This window comes from Channa argus, chromosome 14, assembly GCF_033026475.1.
Source record: "Channa argus isolate prfri chromosome 14, Channa argus male v1.0, whole genome shotgun sequence".
Classification (NCBI taxonomy): Eukaryota; Metazoa; Chordata; class Actinopteri; order Anabantiformes; family Channidae; genus Channa; species Channa argus.
Window position 1 is genome coordinate 7,214,684 of NC_090210.1, and position 25,057 is coordinate 7,239,740.

The 25,057-nt window shown below is 40.0% G+C and overlaps 1 protein-coding gene across 3 annotated transcripts in view; it reads left to right on the forward strand.

Annotated features, from left to right (window-relative positions):
- The first annotated feature begins 23,136 nt into the window (after nt 1–23,136).
- epha4b (eph receptor A4b) overlaps nt 23,137–25,057 on the forward strand; it is a 79,077-nt gene continuing 77,156 nt past the window's right edge. For 2 of the 3 annotated variants that reach the window (XM_067474590.1, XM_067474591.1), the window contains exon 1: nt 23,137–23,341. In XM_067474590.1, the coding sequence (XP_067330691.1) occupies nt 23,227–23,341 (115 nt within the window). In that variant the 5' untranslated portion in view covers nt 23,137–23,226. The remainder of the gene's footprint in view (nt 23,342–25,057) is intronic. The other variant, XM_067474592.1, reaches the window with a different exon arrangement.

The window sequence follows — 25,057 nt, forward strand, 5'->3', positions numbered from 1 at the left end:
GAGGATCTACCTAACAAACCAACCGAATGATATATATTTATAATCTTTAAAGACAAGTTTAATTTCATGCTGCTCTATCAGTATTCATTATCTGAAAAAATCGTCCGTGTAAAAAAAGTGTCAATAAACGTGCACAGATTTGTTTTATAAACATAGTGAAATGGGATCATAACTTTTTACTAACCAAAAATATCAAGGTTATTTTTTCACTATCCTGGAATTACAGGTGTATTACCAGTAATACAGGTGCATTACTGGTAATTTCCAAATAATAACTGAATTTGACTGAAATGTGTTTAAAGAAGACATGTGTAGACCACATCTACTGCAGTGGAAAATGCACCGACACCCTCAGACCACTAAAGATAAGTAGAGGGGCGAAGACCACGCTGAGTTGCTGTGGTAGGAAATATGTACTCTACTTTCCAGCTGTGTGCATATCTGTGGGTGCAACACGCATAAGTTGCAAATGGCATAAATGAATGTGTTAGTGTATTGTAGGTTTAAAAAGGACTTGCAGTGCAGACACCACATCATATCTGTTTTAGCTAGAGACACACAATGACAAGTTTTGCTTTTGTCTCACTTTTACTTTTAACTCTCATGGTTTACCCAGTCTCAGCTCAAGGTAAGCGTGACAGCAACCAGTTATACATGTGTATATTCTTCCGCAATGATTTTGTATACGAAACAAGATTTGATTCTATGTTAGATGATGATAATGATAACATAATGATAATATCTTGTGTCTTTTTAGGTGGGATAGCAACTTGTTGTCGCAAAATAAGTTCTACTAAAGTCCACCGTAACCTGTTGAGAAGTTACTATGAGCAAAATCAGCCGGCATGCCGTCTACACGCAGTGATGTAAGCCAGCAAGACTTTTCACTGTCTGATTTGTGTGCATGGGTTGTTTTTACATGGTCAGCTATTCTTAAACAAACCACTTTAAAAAGTAAAACGTGTATAAACTAATATGCATTGTATATCCGAATCAACCACGGTTGTTTTTAAGTCAGAACTTGTAAAATTTTAAGCAATGTTCACTTTAGAAATTATTTAACCTGTTACTGATTTGTTTTTGTTTTTTTAATTTTTCTTTTCAATAGTTTCACCACGCTGAAAGGCAAGAAAATCTGCTCCGACCCTAATAACCTATGGACAAAGATCATCAAGGGTCATCTTGATAAGAAGAATAGGCATCTCCACACTACCTTACCTCCACATCATCACCTCCAAAGACAGCACAGTTGAATAAAAAAGCCATAGCTCCCAGTCTTCTCAGTGTTTTCCGTGCAGTTATTTCTCTCAATTTCTTACCTCATTTAAATATATAAAATAATATTATTTGTGAAATAATATGTGACATCACATAATATTACATTATGTTGTTCAATATTATTTTCAATTATATTTTATATTATATGTTTGCTTTTGTATAAATGTAAATAATGTAAATAACTTGACAAATGAAACTGAGAAACAAAAGCTAATAAAATGGTCACTGTGATTGTGAGTGACAAAATAAATTACTGTGTGGATATGAAGAAAAGCTACATTTTACAGTAATGGGTACATACACAACACCGCCTGGTAGTTAAATAAATATAAAAAAATAAAATTGTTTAAAATACATTGTTGTCTTAGTGGAGTACTTTTACTTAATGTAGATAATCTGCATAGTAGTACTTTTACTTGAGTAAAAGATTTTAAGTGGTACAAAGAGCAGTTTGTTTGGCCATTACTTTCAGTTTTACTTGTGTATCATTTTGCTGCGTATGGGGCTGTGTAGCTGCAGCCTGCTCGGAGTTGCCATGCTGAACCTTGTCCTCCACATCACATTAATAAGACCATTAATATTAACCTTGTGGCCGAGCATCTATGCTATTCTCCAAATCGCGTCTTTCATATGACAACACCAAATATCATGAAACAAAGATATTCACTATGGCTGCATAGTTTAGAGTGTAAGAATAGTGCATTGCTGTGAAATAGACAAACAGCAGCAAGTTTAGCTTATGGTTCCTATTCAACTGAGAAAGTACCTACTAGTCTAAAGTTAGAGCTGAAAAAGTTCCTCAAGCTGAACTTCATGGTATTTAATGGTTTTATGGTTCAGTGTCGACAGACCAAAAAGTGGGAACTTTCAGCCACAGTCTTAAGAACCACAAAAAGGTTTAGTTGATGGGTAATTCTTTGCTCTACGTCTCTCACTTTATCATAAATTAAAAACACTCCAGTAAGTCCTGCTTTAAAGTAAGTAGTTTAGCTTTTTAGCAACAGACACAGAAGTGTCAGTTATGGCATTATGTGCACATTCTTGTTTGGAAGCTGGACAGAACCTCTGTAGCAGCTGTGTGAAACACTGGGATCCTAAAACCCACTCAAAACAAACTGTATGGTGAAATCTAAGGGTATAGTGTATTGAATTTTATTATAAGGTGTTCACATGATTTTGGCAAACATGAGTGTATACAGGTGATACACAGTATATACATGTTTGACTTTAAACAATATCTTGAGTTAGATTGTTTAATTATATATTTAGAATATAAATAGGTCTCGGCAACATTTTGTGCAAATCTTAGTAGCTCACCCCCCCTCATCAAACTGACCAGAAAATAGTAAATAAATGTCAACCCCAACACCAACTTGTATTTAACCAGAAATCAGAATTCTTATTATTCTTATTAAACTCATCAGTGAGTCATTCACAGCATATTCACCTATTCCAGTGGCCATAATGTTCCACCTCCTCTCATGGTGTGACGTGGGGGGCTTCGAGTTGACCATGTGGAAGGTATATGGGTTTTAATTCAAATGTTTCCATCATTTGGTGGCGCTAAGACAATGATGTGTGATTTTTAAAAAAAAGTATCAGACAAACCGTTGTTTACTATATGTGGGTTAAAAGAGAAAGTACAGCTTTGTCTCAGTCTGTTTAAGCTGGGGGAGGTGTTGGGGGCTGAGAGTGGAGTGTTTAAAGTTGATGCAACGTTTGCCTGAACCACAGTGTAATGGGTTTTCCCCACTCATTGCTTAGTTGCCTGTTGCTACATGTGTGACTGAGCTGTAGACCTACACCACGTGCATTTAATCAAAGGTAATTAAAAATGTGTGATGACTTTCACTGTATTGGGGTCTTTTAATATGTTCACACATATTTTCCACTGGTAAATGTGCTATTACTTTATCACGGGTTTTAAGAAGCACTGTGTATCACGTAGTGGTTCTTTTTGCAAAGACTTGTGGGATCTTCACAAACTCTATGTGGCTATAGCTAAAAGAGATATAGATTAGTATACATTCTTACACGTGGGATTTATATAGGGTGGGAAGATGCATGTTGACTTCTTTTGTGTGTGTGTGTTTGTGTGTGTGTGTGTGTGCGTGTGTGTGTGAACTGTACATCTTTGCATGCCACTCTGATCGTGTGAAGTTCAAAAAAGTGGTGTGATTCCATTTTCATCTTGATAGGTTAACCACAGCACACCTCTCAAGTGCACACACATATAGTACCTACCTACTGTACGTACATACCTTACCGTACAGTACACATGGTCTTGTTTCGTCATTACTTTAAAATAGTTTAATGGGTCTTTTGACATTCTCCCCATTATTCATTCTTTGTATTTAGCAAATGAAATGAAATGCAGAAAGTTTTGCTCAGTTAAAAGGGTGACTTCCCCATTTCCCCATGAGGTGACTGACCACAGCAAACAAAGCGCTTCAGCTCAGATGTGTGATGACGGTGGAAGGAGCTACCAAACCCAGTGGGCTCCAATATTCTTTCTCTTCCACAACTTCCTGCATACAAAAAAGACTTTCTCTCTTGTCTGGCATGTACGTCTCATGAAACTGAAACAATTCTTCTCATGGTTTTCAATGTCTTCTCCCTGAGTGACACTGTCCTCCTGTAAAACATGACCAAGTAGGTTGTTTGTATGTGCCGTCAAAAACAGATACGTAGTACTGCTTAGCAACATCTGGCAGCTGTAGTGAACATTAGACCGTCACATAGTGTTTAGATTCTCCAATGTTTGTAAGGAGGCAGGATGAGGTGTTCGCTGAGTCACAAAACGCAGGACTTTCAGACAGGAAACTCCAGTCTCACAACAACTGCCAATGTTGTTGTTCCAACAGTCATGTGATGTGACATTAAGGAAGTAGATTTTTGAAGCAAACTGTTTTTCTAACTGTACCATCTTTAGCAACAATATAGTTGCAGGGTTTGTTGAAATGTAAATGTAATTTAAACCTGCATTAATTAATATTTATGACGTTAGACATAATGTCATAATGTTAATGTTAGACAACATTAGAAGCTGCAAACACTACAATATAAAGTTTTTATCCTTCAGAGTGTCATTAGTATTTACAACCCCCAAAACGTAAATAAAGACAGGATGCAATAATTTGCAAATCCCATCAACCCATATTTTACTACAAATAAAACATGACATATATCAGATATATATGACATATATCACATTTTAGCATTTCATGGAAAAGCTCATTTTCAACTGATGGCAGCAAAACATAGCAACAACGAAATCATTGCATTCTGTTTTTACTTACACATCTTTTTTTGAATAGCTGTACTTGCAGTCTTATTTTGGCGAGCTGATGACATTAAGCTGTACATATCTTTTCACACTTCTCATTATTTGTAGTGTGTTCCAGATTGTGTATGAAAACATACTTATTGTAGCAGTAACACATTTGACATAATGTGGTTTGTGACCTGACTGGCCCCCCCCAGTTGAAGCGATACTAGCTTGTTCCTGCGGTCCTAATGTATCTACCACTTGACACATTGGTCAGTCAGATTTAAGGCATGTCTCATCATGGTGACGCTGATCTGTGTTGCCATGGTGACCACCTCTGTCTCTCCACTCTGTTTCCGTGCTCTTTCCCTCACTGCTGCTCTACCTAATCAGTCACAACTCACCTCTCTTGTTGCCTCCCAAATATATACTCGGCTACTCTTCTCTGCCACAATGTCTTCATGTCTTCTGAGAGTTTTACTTGTTGTTTGTTCCTTCTAAGTCTCCCCTGTCTTATCCCTGAGGTATTTTTATCCTGTGCCTGGCTTTGAAGTCCCAACATCTTAAATAAATTACATTTACTGCCTTCCACTACCGTGTCTGTCCTGCCTTATTGTCTGGGTCTAACTAACTGTGATAGGATGAGGTGGATCTGGTCTACTAGTGTCTTAAGCATGGCTCTCTCCAGTCTCCTGTATTCAGTTGCACCCCTTACCAACACACCAGGATCGTAATAGAGGTCTAAACCCTGCTTTACTGAAGAAACATGTACTCGTAAGCAGGCCTGTTGAAAACTGCAGTGCAAATGGTGAAAATCAAAAATGGAATCTCTCACTCCAGTGAGTACTGAACTACACTGATGCATTTTTTCGCTGCTAGAACAGAATATTTTTCTCAATCAGTAACAATTAACGGAATCATATATGTCATCTTTGTATTATCCAGACCTCATTATTATAACATTTATAGGGAGACTTCCTCAGGAATATTTCCCTTGTTGACAACAGACTCTCACTGCAGAGGCCTTTAAAGACTAACCTTAACATTTTAGTTACTATAATTGTCACTCTGACAGGTTGGTCTCAGTCTGGTTAGTCCCCGTAATTGAATAAACCTACTACGTAGACTCTGTTTGCTCATTCTAAATGTTTGTTTTTTGTCCTTTGTGCCTTTTTCTGACCTTTCTCTCTCTTCCTCGGTCCATATTTTCCGCATATATTGTTTACAAGTGTAATCTTTCATGTTTTAATTGTGGAGAGGGGATTTTGTTTGGCACCTGGTAGATGCTTGATACCCTTCTAGATTATTTTCTTCATATTTATAATTTGTAATGCTGCCATCCTAGTTGTCCATACTATAATCATCTATGTGCTCTATTCTGTCCACTGCATGTCTGTAAATCATGGAACAGGTGTGTTCTCCCTTTTGGTTTCTACTACATTTGGCTGCTTAGTGAACTAATACTCCACCATGTTCATAAGCTATGAGTCAACTTTGTTTGCTGTTTAACACTGTGTGCTTGTAGCATAAGTGGCAGTTTTTTTTTGTGCTGCATGATGTGGCTGAAAATAACCTAGATGAGAGTATTGTGAATAAAGCAAAACGGTAGCAATTTCAGTTAATAAAACAAAAAGTGCTGCTATAACAATTTGGCATTTCTGTAATGCATTGTGTTTCATGGCTGCTAATATAGTTTGTTACATTGAATTAATTTTCTTAGAAATGAGGATGTTCCACCATTTCTCTGACCACAAACATACACTCGCATACATATGTACTCAACAGTGCATTCAGGATGTTGTGGTTGTGTTGGTGTGGCAGCCCCCCAGTTTTAAATAAAACTCAACCCATTTCTGAGACAAAAGTAATAGTATAACACACATGTTTACTACATCACAAACTCCAGATATCAGCAGACATTTCTACTTTTGATGGAGTATTTCATTTCAACTTGTTGTCAATTAACACAAAATAAATATTTAGAATATAATCCCTAACCTAGATTTTGTTTGCTTTGCATCTCACTCATTAGTCAATTTGCATAAAAGCATCTGACAAATGAAAAAGTATATGTACGTAAAGTACATACAAGTATAAACAATATGAGATTTACTAACTCAAACTTCTGTGTTAAAATTCTACCTAAAGGGCAAATTAACTATGAGACATAATGTGAATTAGCTTTTTTACTATATTCGAACAGCATATATTTAGCGTATGACTGATTACAAGAGGAAATTAATCATGATTATTATTTCTTTCTTCTCAGTCTGTTACATTTAAAATGGTTTCTGTGGTATTTTGTGTGCGTCACACTAAATGACAAGATTATCTGATATTCAGGTATCACATAATGACTCCTAATGTGAACTTTTGCCAAAAAAGAGGAATCACTGAGCCCAGTCATTATTCACAGTGTGACTCAAACCGGACACAAACGAAACAAGTTCCTGTGGACATTTGTCACTGGCCTGCAGTGTCAGGATTTCTGCATCTATGAAGTCAGTAAACAGACAAGGAAATACATTTCAAACCTCTTACAGCCAATTTATGTGAGCGTACAACTATCACACAATCCATGTTCAGACATAATATTATCTGCAATATGTCGGAACACGGACTCATTTATAGAGTTCACTATTACACCAGTGTGATCATATTTAACATCGCAAAGCCATACGAAATGAATCCAAATCCAGAGGGTTTTGGTACTTTACTCAACCTTGTGATAGCCCAGCACAGTTTGTATTACATGACCAAAGAATGATCAAAGAAACTGAAGATGGCGCTCACTACATACTACAGTATTGTACAGCTAAGTGTAAAGCACTGGGAGATATCATCATGGACAGTATACAAATACATAAACAAAGAAAAAATGTATGGAACGTTGCCATTGATGTCATTTTTTGTGTGTATGCCAACTCTTTATGAACGATAAGCTTTCACTATGTTAATCATTGTCTAGATTGTTATCTCTGCAGAGCTGTATGTGAGTGTGGGTTTTCTTCCTATTCTGTTGTCATGTGCACCATCTCTAAACACAGTCAGAGCTACAGAGAGCTTGTAGTGTGTTATGTGCTATTCATTCACAACCGGACACATCATTTGCTCGTAAATACTTTATTGTCCACTAATGTGGAAGGGGTTCATACATATATTTATACATACTTTGATGTACGCAAAGATAACATATGCTTAAATATATATATATATATATATATATATATATATGTATATATATATTTTTTTTTTTTTACATTTTTTTTTTTTTACCCTAATGTAATGTCATCCAATTTATAGTAAGATATGGTCCAAACATGAAGAGAAATGTGTGCAGACTGTGGTAACTTTAATTTGGATTGCAATTACAGTTCCTCCGTCCCTTGACATATCTCCTTAGCTGGCTCTTCGTATATCTCCTTTTTGATCGAACTTTTTTTGGTATGGTTGATGCCACTACCGGAGTAATGCCACTTGTTGATCTTTCTTCATTGTTTTCCTTGTTGACCAATGGCATAGATCTCTTGTCCACCGCGTGAATGGCTCTTATAGTCCAGTTGTCTGCAGGGTCAGCGCAAATTATCCTTCCAGCCTCTGTCTCAAACCTAGAATTGATCACAAGTTGTTATTAGCATGGCAATACAGTTTTTTAATATTCTCACTAGTAATTTTTTCAATTGCATTTTCAACAGCAGAATCTCTTTGCTCTTTTCAGTGGGACTACACTGAGATGGAAAGTAGCTGCATTTGACTTTTTAAACTATTTGTACATTTATGATCTAAAAGGCAAAAATATAATTTAATTCATCTCTATTATGTTTTCGTTGTGGCAGAAATCTCACAGACAGATACTGTAATTAAAAAGCTGGACACATATGACCAAGACTGGCTGCGTGGGTAAAGGAGTTACTGGACCACTTACACTATAGCTTTGATGGTGCAGATGTCGTCCAACTGTTTGGTGTAATTCACAATTTTTTCAACAGGGGCTCTGATCTTGGACCAGCCGGGACAACAGCCTGACACAGCCGGTCCATTGGCTAAACAAGACACACATCAAGAAAGAAAGATTAAATTCCCTTTACTTTTCATTGATAGTTATTTAGACATTACACCCAAGCAGACACTGTGCACAGTACTCACTTCCAAAGACTGAGCTCATCCATGTGATGAAGCAAAGACTGGCTAACACCAGTTGAAGTCTCATCCTAAAATCACACCGTAGCTTTGTCCTACGCGGTTGTCGAATGTAATATCCCTCAGCGCAAATGTTTACGATCCGAATCCGAATGTGTATTCTTGCTGCTTGGCTGAGAAGTTATCAAAACAAGCCTTGCTCATACAGCCACAATTGTGCATGAGATCACGGCTGTTCCAGGTAATAAGGTTGTGTCTGCGTTTGTGATCATTCAAGGTTTGATCATGCCTCTTTTAAAACCCAAGTCCTTCCGGTTCCTCTGGCACCTTACGTCTAACCAGTCAGCATGGAGGATATGTCAATGTGGCTGCATGGGGGAGAGGAAAGAATGAGTTCAACTTTCACAAGTCGAAAAGACCATTTGCCACAGACCTACCCACAAGTACATCTGTATCATCACTCAAAAGTACAAACCCCTGTACATAAATGTACACATACACACAGAAATACTCATCACTTTCCTTTATGCTCAGTCTGAAAGCCACAAATTGTCTCTTATCCTTTACCAATTTACAGCGTTAGGCAGCTGAAAGAGGCACAGAACTCATTAAATGTTAGGGAAAGTCTGGGGAAATTTGCTGTTTAATCAGATAAGGATAAGATATAAGATATAAGAATATATCTAATATATTCTTATCAGAACCTTTTGTACCAGTCCAGTTTTTATTCAAAATAACTTTCAATATCTTTCAGAAACACAACTCAGTGACTGTTATGTTCTCAATTAGTAAGGGTGTGAATACCCATGGTGTAAACTCACATCATGAGTGAAGGTATTTTTCCTCTTTCTCAAGACTGCATGCATACGTGTAGAGGCCTATACAGTGGGTATACGGAGGTTTTTTTTTTTTCCATTTTACTGTGTGAATGCAGCGTTATCAGATGTCTAATTATCCAGAATACCACAATGCACCTTTGATGTTATACTGTATCTTTGATGAAAGAGATGGAAGATTTTGGTAGCAGGAAGACAGTTTTATTTTTAGTTTGGTAATTGTTAATTCAGTTTTATAACTAGAATTACCAATAAAAACAAAAGGGTTAAAAAAGAATATATTTTTAAGAATTTATATTTTTTGATTATATATACTTATAGATAACTTATATTATCTATAAGTTGAAGGCCTCATATACTGTAGAAGTAGAAGGGGGTATGTATCAGTCCTGTAGTTTTAAGCATTTAACCAACCATAAAATAAGTCAAACTGACAATATAGTAGTGACATATAATAGTGATTTAAAGCTTAAAAATTTAAAAGACAGAACATGAATTAAGTGAAAACCAAAAAGGAAAGAGTAGGGTTTCCTGAGGATATGAGGACATACAAACAAAAACTAAGAGATAAACAGCAGAAGGATCCTTGCAAATCAAGTGAAGAAAGTGTTGCAGAAAAACTGACGCACAACACGTTTGATTTGAGGAAAAAGAAAACAGTGAAACTTTATATATACCTCTGTCCTTTGGTAAGCCTCAGCCACCACATCATTAGACCAGCGCTATTGACAGCAAAAATAAACACCCGATTGTCTGTCCACCTGCTGTCAGAATGGAAGGCAAATGGAAGCTTCATGCCCTTGACTCCCTCAGTCAACAACAGCTGATCCCAATCCTTTAACCCAAGTGTCCAGTCATTAAAATCAGTGAAAACTTGGCCGGTGCACATTCTTAGTGAGCTCAAAATGCATAAAAATACATACACTGGAGAACATAAAGAAGCCCACAGAGAAAAAGAAGAACATATGAAACCCAACACACACATAATGATGTGCTTTTACTTGGCACTCACAATTACTCAAATGCACACACACATGTGCATTTCTCCACACCGTATTCCAGGCTCATCATTATTATCCCTGTAGCAACCTGTTTGTCAGAGGAGAAATACCAGGCTGGACTATTCGCTCCACGCTCGTTCAGTAGTTGTTGTTCAGGGCAGCAGCCAGGGTTGTTGGTTGGATGACACTATGGCTGATAGGAATTAGTCTCCTGATCAATACCGGCTCTCATATCCTCACCCTATGTTGACTGCAAATAGGGAAGAATAAATGGGAATTGTTGAGCGCCCATACGTGGACACGAGGGCATCTTGGAGAACACATTTACATACAGATACTTACATATTTTCAGGTTGTATTAAATATGATTGGACAAGGACAGGACAAGCACCCAACTAGGACAGGAGATATATACTCAACAAGTAAGGGCTGTTTGAAATTTGTTTGTTGGTTTCAGAGGTAGCTGAGTCTTTTTCTTGCACTTGCATCTTGTGAAATGTAAACACTTTTCTGATATTACTTTGCTTTGATGTTTATCTCCTCGACTTAGATTTTTGCTTGTACTTCAAGTGTAAGTCGCTTTGGATAAAAGCGTCTGCTAAATGACTAAAGGTAAATGTAAAGGATTCCATTAAATCTGAGCCGTACCTCACCACCATCCACATAGGCATAAGTGAGAAAATGTATTAGGAAACCAAACTTCAAACTGTTTTTTTGATCACATGCACCCACTCACATGTCTTTCACATGCACTAAGTTTTAGCCTTGCACTCTGTGCACTCCTCCATGCCTGCCTATTACAACAGAAATGAGGGGCCTTTTGGGATCGGGCTGAGATAGAGAAGATCCTGATATGAAACACATCAGTGGCTGGTGCATGGCTCAAAGCAAACACACACACAAAGGCACATACACACACACACACACACACACACACATACACACACACCTACAGGCAAAGACACAATGTGAGTGGCATGTCGCAAATGAGACCAGTAATTAAAGAATGTTTCATCAGATGGATATATTTGGCTGTGTCTTCTGTCTCTGTTTAATAAAGAATCCGCTCCAGACAGATCAAGGTTTAATTTTATCCTTTATTCAACACTGAGGAATTGTATTGATTCATTTTGGAAGATAAGGATATGTGACTTTTCAGTAGCGTTATAATGATCAGACAGTCTGATTAACTCAATCCCTTTCCCTTCTGTCTGTGTACACACAGGCTACTGATAAGCTCATCTTGAGCAAGAAAAACAACCAGGAAACTTTTATAAAGGCCAGGTATGCTGTAACAAAGAGCTATGTGTCTGGCTCTGAGTCTGAAAGATGCTGGTGCCTCAGTGTGACAGGCCCAACAGCTGTCTGGGGATGGACTCTTGTAAAGAGCAATGCACTTCAGGTCATTTTTAGAGCTGCAGAAGTGTTGGGAAGAGCAGAGATGTTTTTGATATGTAACAGTGGAGCCATATACACCGATCAATACACCGACCTTTCTCAGACTGATTGCATGATGTTCTGCTTCGCACCTGCCCAGCCCAGCACCAGCACCCACCAGAGGTCCATCAACCATCATCCACTGTTATTCTCTGTTCCAGCAGTGGAGCCAGTTGTCTTCTTGTTCATTTTACTTTAACTCTTTTATTGTGCTATGCTCTTTACATTTTATTTCTGTCTCTGCTCTCTTCACAGAAACACACACACACACACACACACTGCTTTTCCATACTTATAAAAACAAGATATAAATGTGCAAATGAAGCCAGTGAGAGATTGATCCTCAACAAATGAGGGTCTCTGACCCATTCCCCTTTCTATAGATGAATCCAGTATATTTCTGTTTAACACCAGGGGGTGAACAGAAATCCCTTTTGGGGTTGAGAAATGTCATTTACTTTACAATTAATATTTCAATTAACTAAGTCATTCCCCATTCATTTCCTAAAACCAGTGGAGTTAAAATTAAACTGACCTCCTGCCCCGGTATCAATCTCATAGGTATTGACCCCTCAATACAAAGCTTCAATTGAGGATCAACCATCCATTTAGGCAAAGCGTCAATAATCGGCAATAATCCGGCTACATTACCATAGACATTAGCATAGACATTGCCCTCATGGCTTGGAGGTGATTTGAATGTCTGAGAGTGACTGACCTGCTCCCTGCCTCTGGTTCACGGTCCAGAGGACGCGCAAGTGCGTAAAGTCTAATCAATAAGCACTTTAATTATAGAGGCGCTCGGCCCACAGTTCTTCACGGTTGGAAGACGCGCAATGCCACAGCTGATCCAGCACGATCATTTTAGATGGAGTGTGTTTTCACCGCCTCAGTAACCTGTCTCCTTTGGCAAATGCTATTATAGACAGCAAATTGTCCACTCTTCTCCTTAGACTTGGTGAAATGGGCCCATTATTAGGCAGGCGGAGGCCATTTTTTTAATGCTTTGTGTTGTTTCACTTAAACTGACCTCATAGTTTCGCTTGTAAAAAGTCCTACAATACTCCTTTTAAAGTTTGTTGCGGTTCAATTAATTTACAGTGTAGCCTATTTTTAACTTATAAATGATATTAAGTGGTGCAAATTTGTTGCACCACTTGATATCAGCTAAGGCAGGTGCTATTAAAGCAACCAGGCTCTTGAAGAGTCTTAGAGCAAGAAAGTTGGTTTTGGTGGTTTAGGCCAGCTGCATGGCAGATCCCCCATCGCTGTGACTGTGTGCTGATTGTCAGTGGTAACAGTGTTAAGCACTTTGTTAGGTAAAAAAGAAAGAAAAAAGGTAGGAAAGCGCAGACCATTCAACATTTATTCAGCATTATGCTCACGCTGTGCATATTTCTAAATAATGTTTTTTGGAATTGCTCCAATTCTATTTCACACACAACACAGGGTGAGATACCTTTATTCCACTGTAGGAGCAGTGGGTGACTTCTTGCTTTTGCGTGTACAGATATTAACAGAAACTTATAGGTGATAGGACACAGCATAAGTAGGCCAAATTAATCTATCAGAACATACACTGCTAAAAGTGAGAAGAAGACTATATTAAAAAGTTATTAAGAGACTTTATAGAGCTGCATGTAATGAAACTGAATGGATCTTTAATGTGTGGCTTAATACAGGATTTTAACTTTAGTGAAGCATTACGCATTTTCACCAAATTTCTAAAGCACTCATTGAGATGATTTTCTGATATACTCCCTTGTATTTTCAGCCTCCTTTGTAAAGCCTCATAGGCTACTACCTACGCACTAGATGGCGTACTTCCCCTGCAGTGACTCTGACAGAATCATGGCAATTCAGCCCAGTAGTACAGAGTTTAAAATGCTACTGCACCCGCTGGGCTAAAGCTGACATTATCCTGCTTTTCATGGCAATACAGTAAATGATAAGGCTAAAGAGGTAAGGTGTCAGGTACCTTTGAAACTTCAAAATTGTAGGCGACTACATTGCTTAGAGTCTTAGTTTGATATACTTTAAAAAGTGTCCAGAATCCTGATGTGTGTCTAAGTGCAGGTGATGAATCCACTGATATTGGTGTCTGTATGTCAGTCATTTGCCTCCTCTGGTGGTGCTTGAGAAACATCATTAGAAGAGGATCAAAGAGCATGTGTCCCCTTTAGACCAAGATGCTCATTCATGACTCACTGCAGCAAGGTCCCCCCTCTCCCTTCATCTCTTTCCTCATTTGTCTGCTTTGATCATATAGTCCATATCTAAACCCTCTTGCTTCTTGTGTCTGTCTTTTAATGGATACGTGCTTCCTCTCTGTCAAACACCTGTCCCGTGTTTGGAGATTTCATCCCAACCAGAACAACTTTTTCTCTTTCTGCCCACATAGAGCCCCCCTCCCCCTACACACACACACACACACACACAATCCCTGCCCATCCCATAGACCCCTGCCATTCGTTCCTCTGTTGGGTTAAGTAGAGTCATATTAAAACTTTAATCCCTAAATGTGTGTGAGTGTGTGTGTGTGTGTTTGTCTGTGTGTGTAGATGTGTATGCATGGTCCGCTCCTGCTTTGGTGAGATTATTCTAAATTCCTGACCTCTGGGTTGTGAGAGGGGGCCCATGTTTGGAAACACAGGCACTTGTCTTTGTCTCCTGAGCCCAGCAGGGAAGCTCAATCAGGGGTCTCTCTTGTCAGGTGAGGCCACAGACATCTCAGCCTGCTCTGGGGCTGCGGGTCTGTCCTGTGATCCTGATCACCACCACCTTAACAATAATACGGTGTGAATAAGCAGACAGCTGGTTGGGCAGGCAAGCACTCCCTGAAAAGACACATGCAAACACAGAGACCACAGCAGGATGAGTTTAGCTTGCAAGCAAAAACATTGATCCTGCGTCCCCTCACTGTGAGTCAATCTGGCCCCAAAAGCCATTCAAGTGTATCTGCTTGATCTGATGTTTCCCGATAAGAGAGATTTCTCGCAGGGCGTGTGTGTGAGTGAAAAAGATATTGATTGCTGAGTGACGTGGCACTATAGATCCCAGCCAGCTGCTAAGAGTTTAAATGAGGCCTGCAGCATGTCATTAAATCTCCATGATGATGTGAAAGGAGACTGGTTTTCCTCTTTCTTTTAAATTGCTGGCTGCATTCTCCCCAGGCTGCTCGCTCTCTAACTGTAAATACACCCACCCAAATGCTACAGGAGGAGGCCCTGCTCTAAGGAGGGCCATCAGATCGTTGGCCTATTAGGGTACATTGACCCCATAGGTGCAATAGCTCGGCTCACTTTGAACTTTCACTTTAACATTTACCTTAAGAACAGCACATATAAACCAGAAAACCTCAAGTTCCAAAATCTTCTCTGTTTTTACAGGCTCTGTGTTGGTGATGAGAGGTTTTAATTTTCACAGCATCAGTGAAACTGGTTACCTGCTTGTTTCTGATGTATCCAATAGACTGTTTTCTTAAAGGAGTACTTAATCAATTTAGCAAATAAAGATCAGTGTAACTGAGGACTATTATTCAGCCTGTGAGAACAGTTAAAAATCATCTTCTGCAGCTCTGGAGATTTGTCAAGTGTGAGAAAATATCCCATGATGAAGATGTGAGCTAGGCATAGTGGGTTGAACTAAAATATGCCATTGGCTGTATTCTTGGAAATGTAGGAGCTAGAGTTTTTACAAATCGAACCAAGCATTCTAAAAGTCAGGACGTCTCTGCTTTAAATGTAAATATTCTTCATTAAATATTTAAATATTTTTTGGGGGGTTATTGGGTTATTGGAATATTTTTAGCCTTCATTTAAAGGTTACAGAACAGTAGCAACTTTACACAAATGAAAAGAGAGAGAAGATGAAATACAATGAATTCACTCATAGCTACCATCAGGTAAAGTTGATTATGTTAGCAAAATTTCAAATGAATAATTTTGTAATTAACTGCATCTTTCAACTTTGAAGAACAGCATTAATAATCTTGGCTGCATGCAGGTTAGGTACAAAGAGTAAGAATATTACATGTGAGCATACAGACCTTATGAACGTGTGCTTAAGATTTCCCTTTAATTGGGTGGTCTAGATAAAATTTCTCAATTGATGTCAGGTCTGAAAAGGAGACACTTCACATTACTCTAAGTAACTGTAGTATTTCTCGAGAAAGCACCCAAGGCCACTAGACTAGCATCACCGCTAAGGGATTTGTGCTTCTATTTCCATTCACCTTGACCATATGTGGCATGTTTTTATACATGTTTGTATTGAGAAGCTAGCACACACACAGAATGGCATACACAAACTTCCAGATGGCAGAGGTGCTGTGGTTATGAGCGGTGTTAGCACAGGTAATGAGATCACAGCATAGACAGGATGATGTGTTTATATCCTCAAGCATGAGACAGCATGGAGGGAGGATGGAGAGAAGTGAAGGGGAGGAGAGGACAAACACTGTGTTAAAAAGGGGTGGAGAAACTGAATGGAGGAGAGTTGAGACAGTATAAAAGGGAGGAATGTATCCAACAGGAGTGAGGGATAATGAGAGAGACAGAAAATGGATGAAAAACGATGACAACCAAAGGAGAAGACAGAGAAGAGGAGGGAGTCTGACTGTCAATCAGATTATGAACCAATCATTTGACGGAGAATTGCTTTGACCTGAAACCTGGCGGATCACGTTCGCCTCTACACACATACACACATTCGCAGATGCACTCAGAAGCGTTTCCACACAGTTACATTGAGATAAATGTGTCTCGCTCACATCCAGTCTGGTGTTAAGTGCACGTATTAGGCCGTATCAGCATTCATGTATGTGCTCCTTGTGTGAGTCTGAGTGTAAGTAAGTGAATGAGTAATGAGAGAGTGATGGATGGGCGATAATGCACATTTTCCCTCTCCCTCACGAGGGCTCAAAGCTTAGATGTCTAGTCTGGCTCACACATACACGCTCACACGTACGTAATTGTGTTTGATATGATGCCTTCTCTGTTATTCATTGTACACCAAACCTGAATCTCTTCCCTGCTCCTTTTCCTTTTTGTATTTACATTTACCCCTTTAATATTCCTCATCTTAAACCTCTGCTTCCCTCTCTCTTTCTCAGTTTCTCGGCCCTGCTGCCTACATCTCAGTAATGGGGCTAATTTGCTTTGTCCGTCCATCAGTGCAGGCCTTTCCATGCCAAGAAAGATGGTGACAAATCACGCTTACATCTGTATCAGCTTTGTGTGCACACTTTTGTCCGTGAGTGTGCAGGAAGGGTGAGAGAAGAACCACTTTCTAGGAAAGATTTCATTTACAGTTAAGCTTCTTTAAATTTTAACTTTGAATCAAATAATGCCGAATGTGACAGGGTTTCTGGTAGTGGATTTGGTTTGCCGGACTCAAGCTATTGTTTGCCAATGTACAGCATTTTTCCACACTTGCACTTTACTAATTTAAGTGGTTACAGCAGGAAATTCAGCTGCCTCTGTGCTACACGTAAATGCAACAATTTTGCACAGCCCACTAATGCTCGTACTACATGTCCTTAAGTGCTCAAACATGCACTTTGTGCAGCTTCACTACCTATAAGTCGCCATGATGCTGCTACTATTCTCATCTGGTCCATATTCATGCTTTTATTGTGGCACTCTTGAGTCTTCCTGCCATCACAGTATTGTCCCTTTGTTTTGTTCAGTTCCCTGACTACTCCCTTACAAACCTGAAATCTCAGTCATCTGCTGCCTCTTAGTATTTATACCTTACCTTCTCACCTTCACTCATTGCCACACTGTCCTCCCATGCTTTGTGCTTCATGCAGCACCGAGCCCACTGCCTTGACTTGACTTCAGGCTCTGTACGCTTTTATGTGATCCTCACCTGCCCCATAGGTAGGTGAGGTTTCTTGTCCATAGCACTGATCATTTTTGATGCTGCTGTACCTAGAGTACATAAACTCTGACCCTGTCCTTTGTATTGAAAACTTTATCCTGCTTCAGGAGTATATTTAATATAAAAATGATGCTTTTACTTACCAAGCAGTGTTGGCTCACTTCTTTCATCCTTGTCTAATGTTAGACAAGGATGAAGGATGATGATACAGATTATGATTTGCAAGGTTTCCCTTTATTTTAGCGTGCTGATCAATACATAACAGACCTTTTTATTTCAGTGACACTGCTCTGTGTAACATATGGAGTTAGGATTATTGATCAAACACTTAAATAAGACTATTGGCGTATCCAGAGAGCCTGTTAGGGCTTACTGCAAAACATAAGGATAGTACAAACATTTTAGTATAAACTGAAAACCCTGAAACTGATGCAGCTAACTGGAATTCACAATTCTTTTTATTATTATTTTTACCTGTGCTTTTAGTGCTTTTAGAGATTATCTCTCAGCAGCAGTTGACCCACGATATCCTGCATAGCTTTGAACACTTTAACAAAAGAACTACAGTAACTGTCAGTGAGGGATCTGAGACTACAAGTCAGAATAAGACTAGAAGCCTGACGACAGCAGTTCTGTGTGATCCATATGTATGACAGTCTAAATCCCTATTCATATTCTATTTGATCTCAGCCAGCCTATCGATACATGGCCACTGAGCCAGCAGGAAATGACTGAGCTCTGAGTTGGGCACCTCTCCCTCATCTCTCTGCCAACAGACTGTCACTGTCTGGGCAAACACCAGTTACTCATGATGACTCCATCTTTCCTTTTATCTTTCCATACGCCTCACTTTTTTACCCCTTTGGCATGATATGACCTCACCTGAAATAAATAACATGTATGCTTCATAGACATACAGGTGAAGATTTATGTAGAACAAAATATGTTGTGACCTGGTTGTGTCCCAAATTGTTTGGACTTACTTTCTTTTGGTGAACCTACATGTTTTCTCTTTGAACTGCTAATAGGTCGGCTCCAGCGGGAATGTGATACTGGAAGACAAGGTCAGTTTTTATTGATTGTTAAATCATTCATTTGTTTGAGAAGGACAGATTAAGACGGTAAGACACTGACTGCTCTTCCCCTGCAGACTTATCGTAAATACGCTTTCTCTGGGCTCAGCTATATACCAGACAACATTCATTTTGCCTACGAGTCAGCACTTTCTGTGTGTATGTCTGAGTGTGTGTGTGAGTGTGTTTGTGTATCCTGAGCATTTTGGTCTTTAGCAACCAAAGAAAATCAGGTCTCCAAACATGGCTTAGATGAGAAGATACTTGGAGCCGTGTGAATGTCCTCGTCTCGTAGCTCCTCTATCTGTCTGTTTATTTGTCTCTTTATGTACAAAGATGGCATCAGTCTCAAGGAGATCTTCCTTCTCTTTCCTGCTGTCTTTTTGTGAGTAGAGCTGGCAAAAACTGGCAGATTTCCCTCCCTGAATAGCTGTTTTTATCTCTTTTTCCCTCCCTCTGTCTCATCCTCCCTCTATTTCCCTGGCTGAATGGCTGTCTGGACTCGGCAAAGGGTTTTTTGGGGCTCCAGAGACCTGATGTGGAGACATTTTCTGTGAACATGAACATTTAAGGATTGGCAGTCAGACTAAAACCTCACTCATAACCTCACTCCTGGCATAGTGAGTTCTTCCAGATATATGGCATAGTGGAGGAAAAAAAATGGAAAAGGCTCATTGTTTCTACGCTTGCAGTTTTGTAGATGAGCAGCACTGAAGACTGTGCAGTGGGGGATGTTGAAGGGACTCCTGCCCTGCGTATGCATCTGAGACAGGGAGACAGACGGGGGCAGGGAGAGCTTTGTGCACCAGCCCTTTCCCACACTCCCTCACCTTTTGTTGTACGGCACCAGGGCTCTCTGACATGACGAATTGCTCTGCCTGCTTAACTGAGGTGGTGGCAGTCAGAAAGTAAAAGTGAAGTTAAATGATGTGTTTGCATGCGCGTGTGTGTGTGTATATACTGTAAAGGTATGTGTGTGTTTGTATGAGCAGTCTTGCCTTTAATCTTGCCTGAACTGCTCTGCTTCCCATTCCCTGTTCTGCAATTCTCTGCTCATCTGTCACCGGTCGGGAGCAGAGAAGTCGAGGTTTCACCGCGTAAAGCTCTAGATGGGCAGATTCCACAGAGGATGAGCCAGACACAGCCACACACACATACTAATATACACACTAATGCCTCCGCCTAAATGCCAGCACCAAGCTGTTGCCCATAAAGCGTTCAGGCTGTCACAATAGAGACATTACCACATGAGTGAGTGGCTTTGAATAGGGCTAAGGGTGTGTGTGTATATAGAGTGTGGTGGCTTCGGGGGGAGTTCCCGGCATGGCAGACGACCCTGTCATCACCTCTGCCCCTTGTCAAACAAGTGATTGCTGCCAATGGTGCATGCATGAAACACACACATTTACACACACTCCTGCTGCGTTGCCTGTTGGACTTATCCAAGTTTATAACAGTCCTTTGTTATCTTAGGGAGAAGCTCTGAGTTTTATATGCAATGTGTGTGAGAAACATGATGTGCGTGCTTGTTAGGGAATAAGAAAGAGAAGTAATGTGGATTTTTAGCTGAGTAAGACAAAAAAAAGTGAATGGCTGACCCGACTTGGACAAGCGGGGTGAAGGGTGAAAATCTGGAGGTCGGTTGAGGAGGGAAAAGGAATGAAAAATAAATTCTTTTGAAAATGAATAAAATCAAGAAATAGATGAGTACTTCCTTGGAAAAAAAATGTCTGTATGATTTAGTCAAGAGAATAGTACAAATGTGCACAGGCAGATAGAGTTATATGCACAAGGACATACGACAACACAGGACATATTTCAAATGCCCGTTGTATTTGTAGGCTACTGTCAATCAGCTCTCAGTTGAGTCTCACTGTATATGTTTGTGTATGTGTACAGCCTTGAAATGTCTTTATGTTATCATGGTGCTTTACACTGGTGTGATCAGTCTTCCACAAAACATGCTGGATATGTTTGTTTAAATCCCTGCATGTCTGTGTGTGGTAGAGAGAGGGTTTAGGGCCAGTGTCACGCTATCAACAGCAGGAATGCATGACAGCAGTGTTTTTGTTGCCGAACACATGAATACAGCATCATGGCAGGTGAAGAGGAAGGAAGAGAAGAAATGAAAAGACGCAAGGGGTGCGAAGAAGGAGCAGAAGGAAAAAAGCGCATGTATTTTTTTCTTCTCCTCACACTAGATAAGGAAATTAGGTCATTCAAGTAAAGCCATTGCAAGGAACAAATCATCATCATAATTGGACCCTTAACAAATCTATGGAGGGGGCTGCTTCACACACACACACACACACACACACACACACACACACACACACACACACACACACAGACACACACTTCTATAGCTACACACATGGCCAGGAGGGGTAAAACCGTATTTCAGCATAAATCAGGGTATGTTTGACAGGTTTATAGCTCTTTCAGGAGCCTCATTTGGGACAGAAGCGTGATAGAAGAACGTTACTTGTGGTAAATATAATTGTGGTCATGATCCTTACATAAATCACGCTGTGGTTACTTCACGTTTGCCTTGTGGGATAACGGTGACCTAAGGGATCTCTTTACCCTGTTCTTTCAGCTGTGCAGGGCATTCACAGCAAGAAAAAGGCCAATTTCGATATGAAAATAACCCTAATCTATTTCCAAAAGCACACAGGGAAATACTTAAATGTTAAAATTAATAACTGGAATAATTGGGCATTTAGGGCAATGTGGCTATTTGGAAGATTGATATCACTCTGGTGACTCTATGAAAGCAGCCAGTCAAAACCAACAATGAAATTTGATTTCAAATAACAATTGTATACATCATCCCCAGTTTCTGATCATTTGGACAAAAAAAGTACAAATTAATTTAACCGGCAAGTTGCCAACTTTTATTTTTTATTCTATATCACATAATATTTTGGGTTGACTCCAACCTGCAGGTGACAATACTGGTTAAAGAGATAGAGAAGCTGACACTGTGAGGATGTTAGGCATGACAAAGAACACGCTCCAGCAGTTAAACTAAAGCGGTAACATGTTGATCTTGAAGGCGTCCTCTGCCATCAGGGGCAGAGGTTTCCCCACATGAGCTCTGCCTGTGGATTGTGCTAAATAAGTGGAAGATTGAACGGTTGACCTTGCACCCTCTCCGCTCTTCCTCGCACATTTCGTATGACAGGCAGCACACATTATTTATTCATGTTTAAAGGCACTTCTTTCAAGACATACCAGCACAAACACTGCACACCCTCACATTCCTGACGCCCTGGCTGCAGTCAAATGCATGTAATGTAGGCTGAATAAATCTCCATAACACGTTTGATTGGAATCTGCTGTGTATGTCAGGATTGTCTACTTCTGGTTGCACCTGCAGAAACCCTATCAACTACTGGGCCAAGACAGAGAGAGATGAGCCAGAGCTCACACTAATCCAGTAATTGCCATGTGCCCATGTCACTTATCAAAATAATTGACAGTTTCTACAGTGAGATGGAAGTGTTTATCCCAGTGACTGTTTACTGTGGATCCCAACACTTTCCGATCAGCAACGAGGTGGATTCACTGTGCATGTTGTTCTGAGCAAACCCAACAGTTTATTAAACAGTTTACTAAATTTACTGCTGTAAAATGACTTAACAAGGATATTCAAATATCATTTTGTACAAAAGGTCATGGCTTCTGATGTTCAGTGGTTGTCGCCTCTGTAACCGTTTCACTGCTCCTTTGCTGTCAATACTATCCCATGTCATTTGGGTTTTTGTTGTATTAAGTATAAAATAACTCAGCTTGTCCTGACTGTGCTGCCATTTAAAAGAATGGGCTTTATATGGTAACAATAGAATTAAGAGGTTTATAGTATTATTAAATCTGAAGATCCACTGTGCACTTCTTTCAGTCCAGGATGGCCTTGGAGGAGATTACAACATTTTGATTATGCTTTCTAAGTACTGCCTGTTGAAAGCCCCTGTGTTAACATATTAACAAGAGGTATTGCGAGAGATGTTACAGGCTATCTGCCTCAAACTAAAACGATATAGAGGTCTAAACCAGGTTTATGTCTTTCTTTCTTTTATTGTTTTGCAGAGGAACTACGAGGAGTCTCCAAAGTCCGCTATAACACCCCAAAGTCAGGGGTCTGATTGACAGGGGTCGGCTGACTGTGGACCCTCCTTCCCCAGCGTCTCCTCCTCTCTCTCCTCTCCTCTCTTCTCCCGTGCTTTCTCTCTCCTCAATCGCGAGGCTGCGCTCAACGACTCCACACCGCTAACAGGGATGCAGCGAGGGCGCAGCGCAGCCTGAAAATGGCACCACCACGCGTCCTGTGGATCTGTCCATCCCTTTTCCTCCTGACCTTCTTGCTTCTTTTTCACACTTTGTCACCATGCCAAGCTTTACGGAATTACCCGGAGAACGAAGGTGGGTGTCCCGGTGCGTAGTGAGGACCTTGAAGTAAGGTAGTAAGGTAGATGACTTGGTTGCGCGCTGTGTTGGTGGACAGGGAGCCCCGGTCCCGCGGTTCCACTTGCGGGGATGGAGCGCAGCAAAGCGGCAGAGGCTCTTGTTAAGTGCTGGACTCGGTTATAAATCATGCAAGAAGAGAAGCGGAGAGGGGGAGAAGGGAAAACAGTTCGTCACGTTTCTCTTTTCCCGAGCATATTGACATTAAATTTGCATGATAGGCAGACAGAGAAGGATGACGTAGACTGTTCACTTTCTGAGATCGTAAAAAAGCTTTTTCACGTTTATTTATCTCTCTTACCATTTTTCTTTCACTAAAGTAGCTTAACTTATAATGATTATGCCAAACCAGCATTGACATCTCTGTCAAAATTCCTCTTAATTATAGATATCCGCATTATAAGGCGCTGATAAATGTTTTTTTCTGCTGAGGGCTGTAGCGCACTGCCCCAGTCTGCAAATAAGGAGCAGCAATTACATTAAATTTGTCACACGCTGCTGCTGAGCCTCTCTCAGTTATTGTATTAACATCGATGCTCGGCCTGAAATTAGGCAATGCATTTACTTCCTAACTACTCCTGAGTGCTTGGCATGCTAAAAGACGGGGCTTGGTTTGTTTAATGGCAAGTTCAACTTGCACCAAATATAGAAAAGAGCAAAACAGCGCGAACGAGTTCTGATCTAAATACTTGGCTAATGAAGGATGGTGTGCTGCAGGTGATTCTGTAATGATCTGTGGTGTTGTTTTGCTTGTCTGACAGTGAGACTAGAGATGATACAGCTGTGATTGTCATTCTGTGAATCATTTCATTCATTATTCCCCAAAGCTCCAGTAGCTCCTGCAGCTCAACAAAGCTCTCCATCTGTGTTATGAGCTGCATGATTTGTCTTTCATTGATGTTTTCTTTCTAACTCACTAACTCTCTATCTCATACACACACTCGAACTCCTTTAATATAATACTGTAGGTTAAAGCATTAAATGGTTCACATCAAACACGCATACACTATAACAGGCCCCACTAATGTTTGATGGGACCCCCTGTTTCTGGGTGACTTAACAATATATAAGCTGTGTGTATGTGCATGGTGCTGAATGTATGTCACAGCCCCGAGGAGTTCACTCAAAGCAACTCTATGGAGCTCTGGAGGATACGTTAGGCAGCAAGAGAGAGATGAGAGAGAGTGGAGGAGGAGGAGGAGTTTTGTAACAGAAGGAGACAACGCATGTGACAGAGACACTAAAACAATGCGGAAATATTTATATAAATGAGCATGAATGATGAAACCAACTGGAAGCTGAAGGAAACTCCTGATGGTTTAGATTAATACACATGAGCATCTGCATTTGAGCTGTGTGTGTGTTTGTGTGTGTGTGGATCATTTTAAACTTAATGGTATTTGATGTGACTGACAGGTCAAAGAGTGTTTCATTACTATTACACAGTTTTAAAAAAATCCGTATGGCAATGTGTGTGATCCCTGACTGTGTGTGACTCACTTGGTCTTTCATCCTCTGGTCAATTCACTTTCCTGCTGTTTCAGTCTATTGGCCTAATTGGCATCTTAAAGCGCAGAAGCCAACTGTGTCTGTGTATGTGTGTGTGTGTGTGTGTGTGTGGAGATTGTGTGCATGTGCCCCAATAGGACGGAAATTCAATGAAGCCATTTTTGT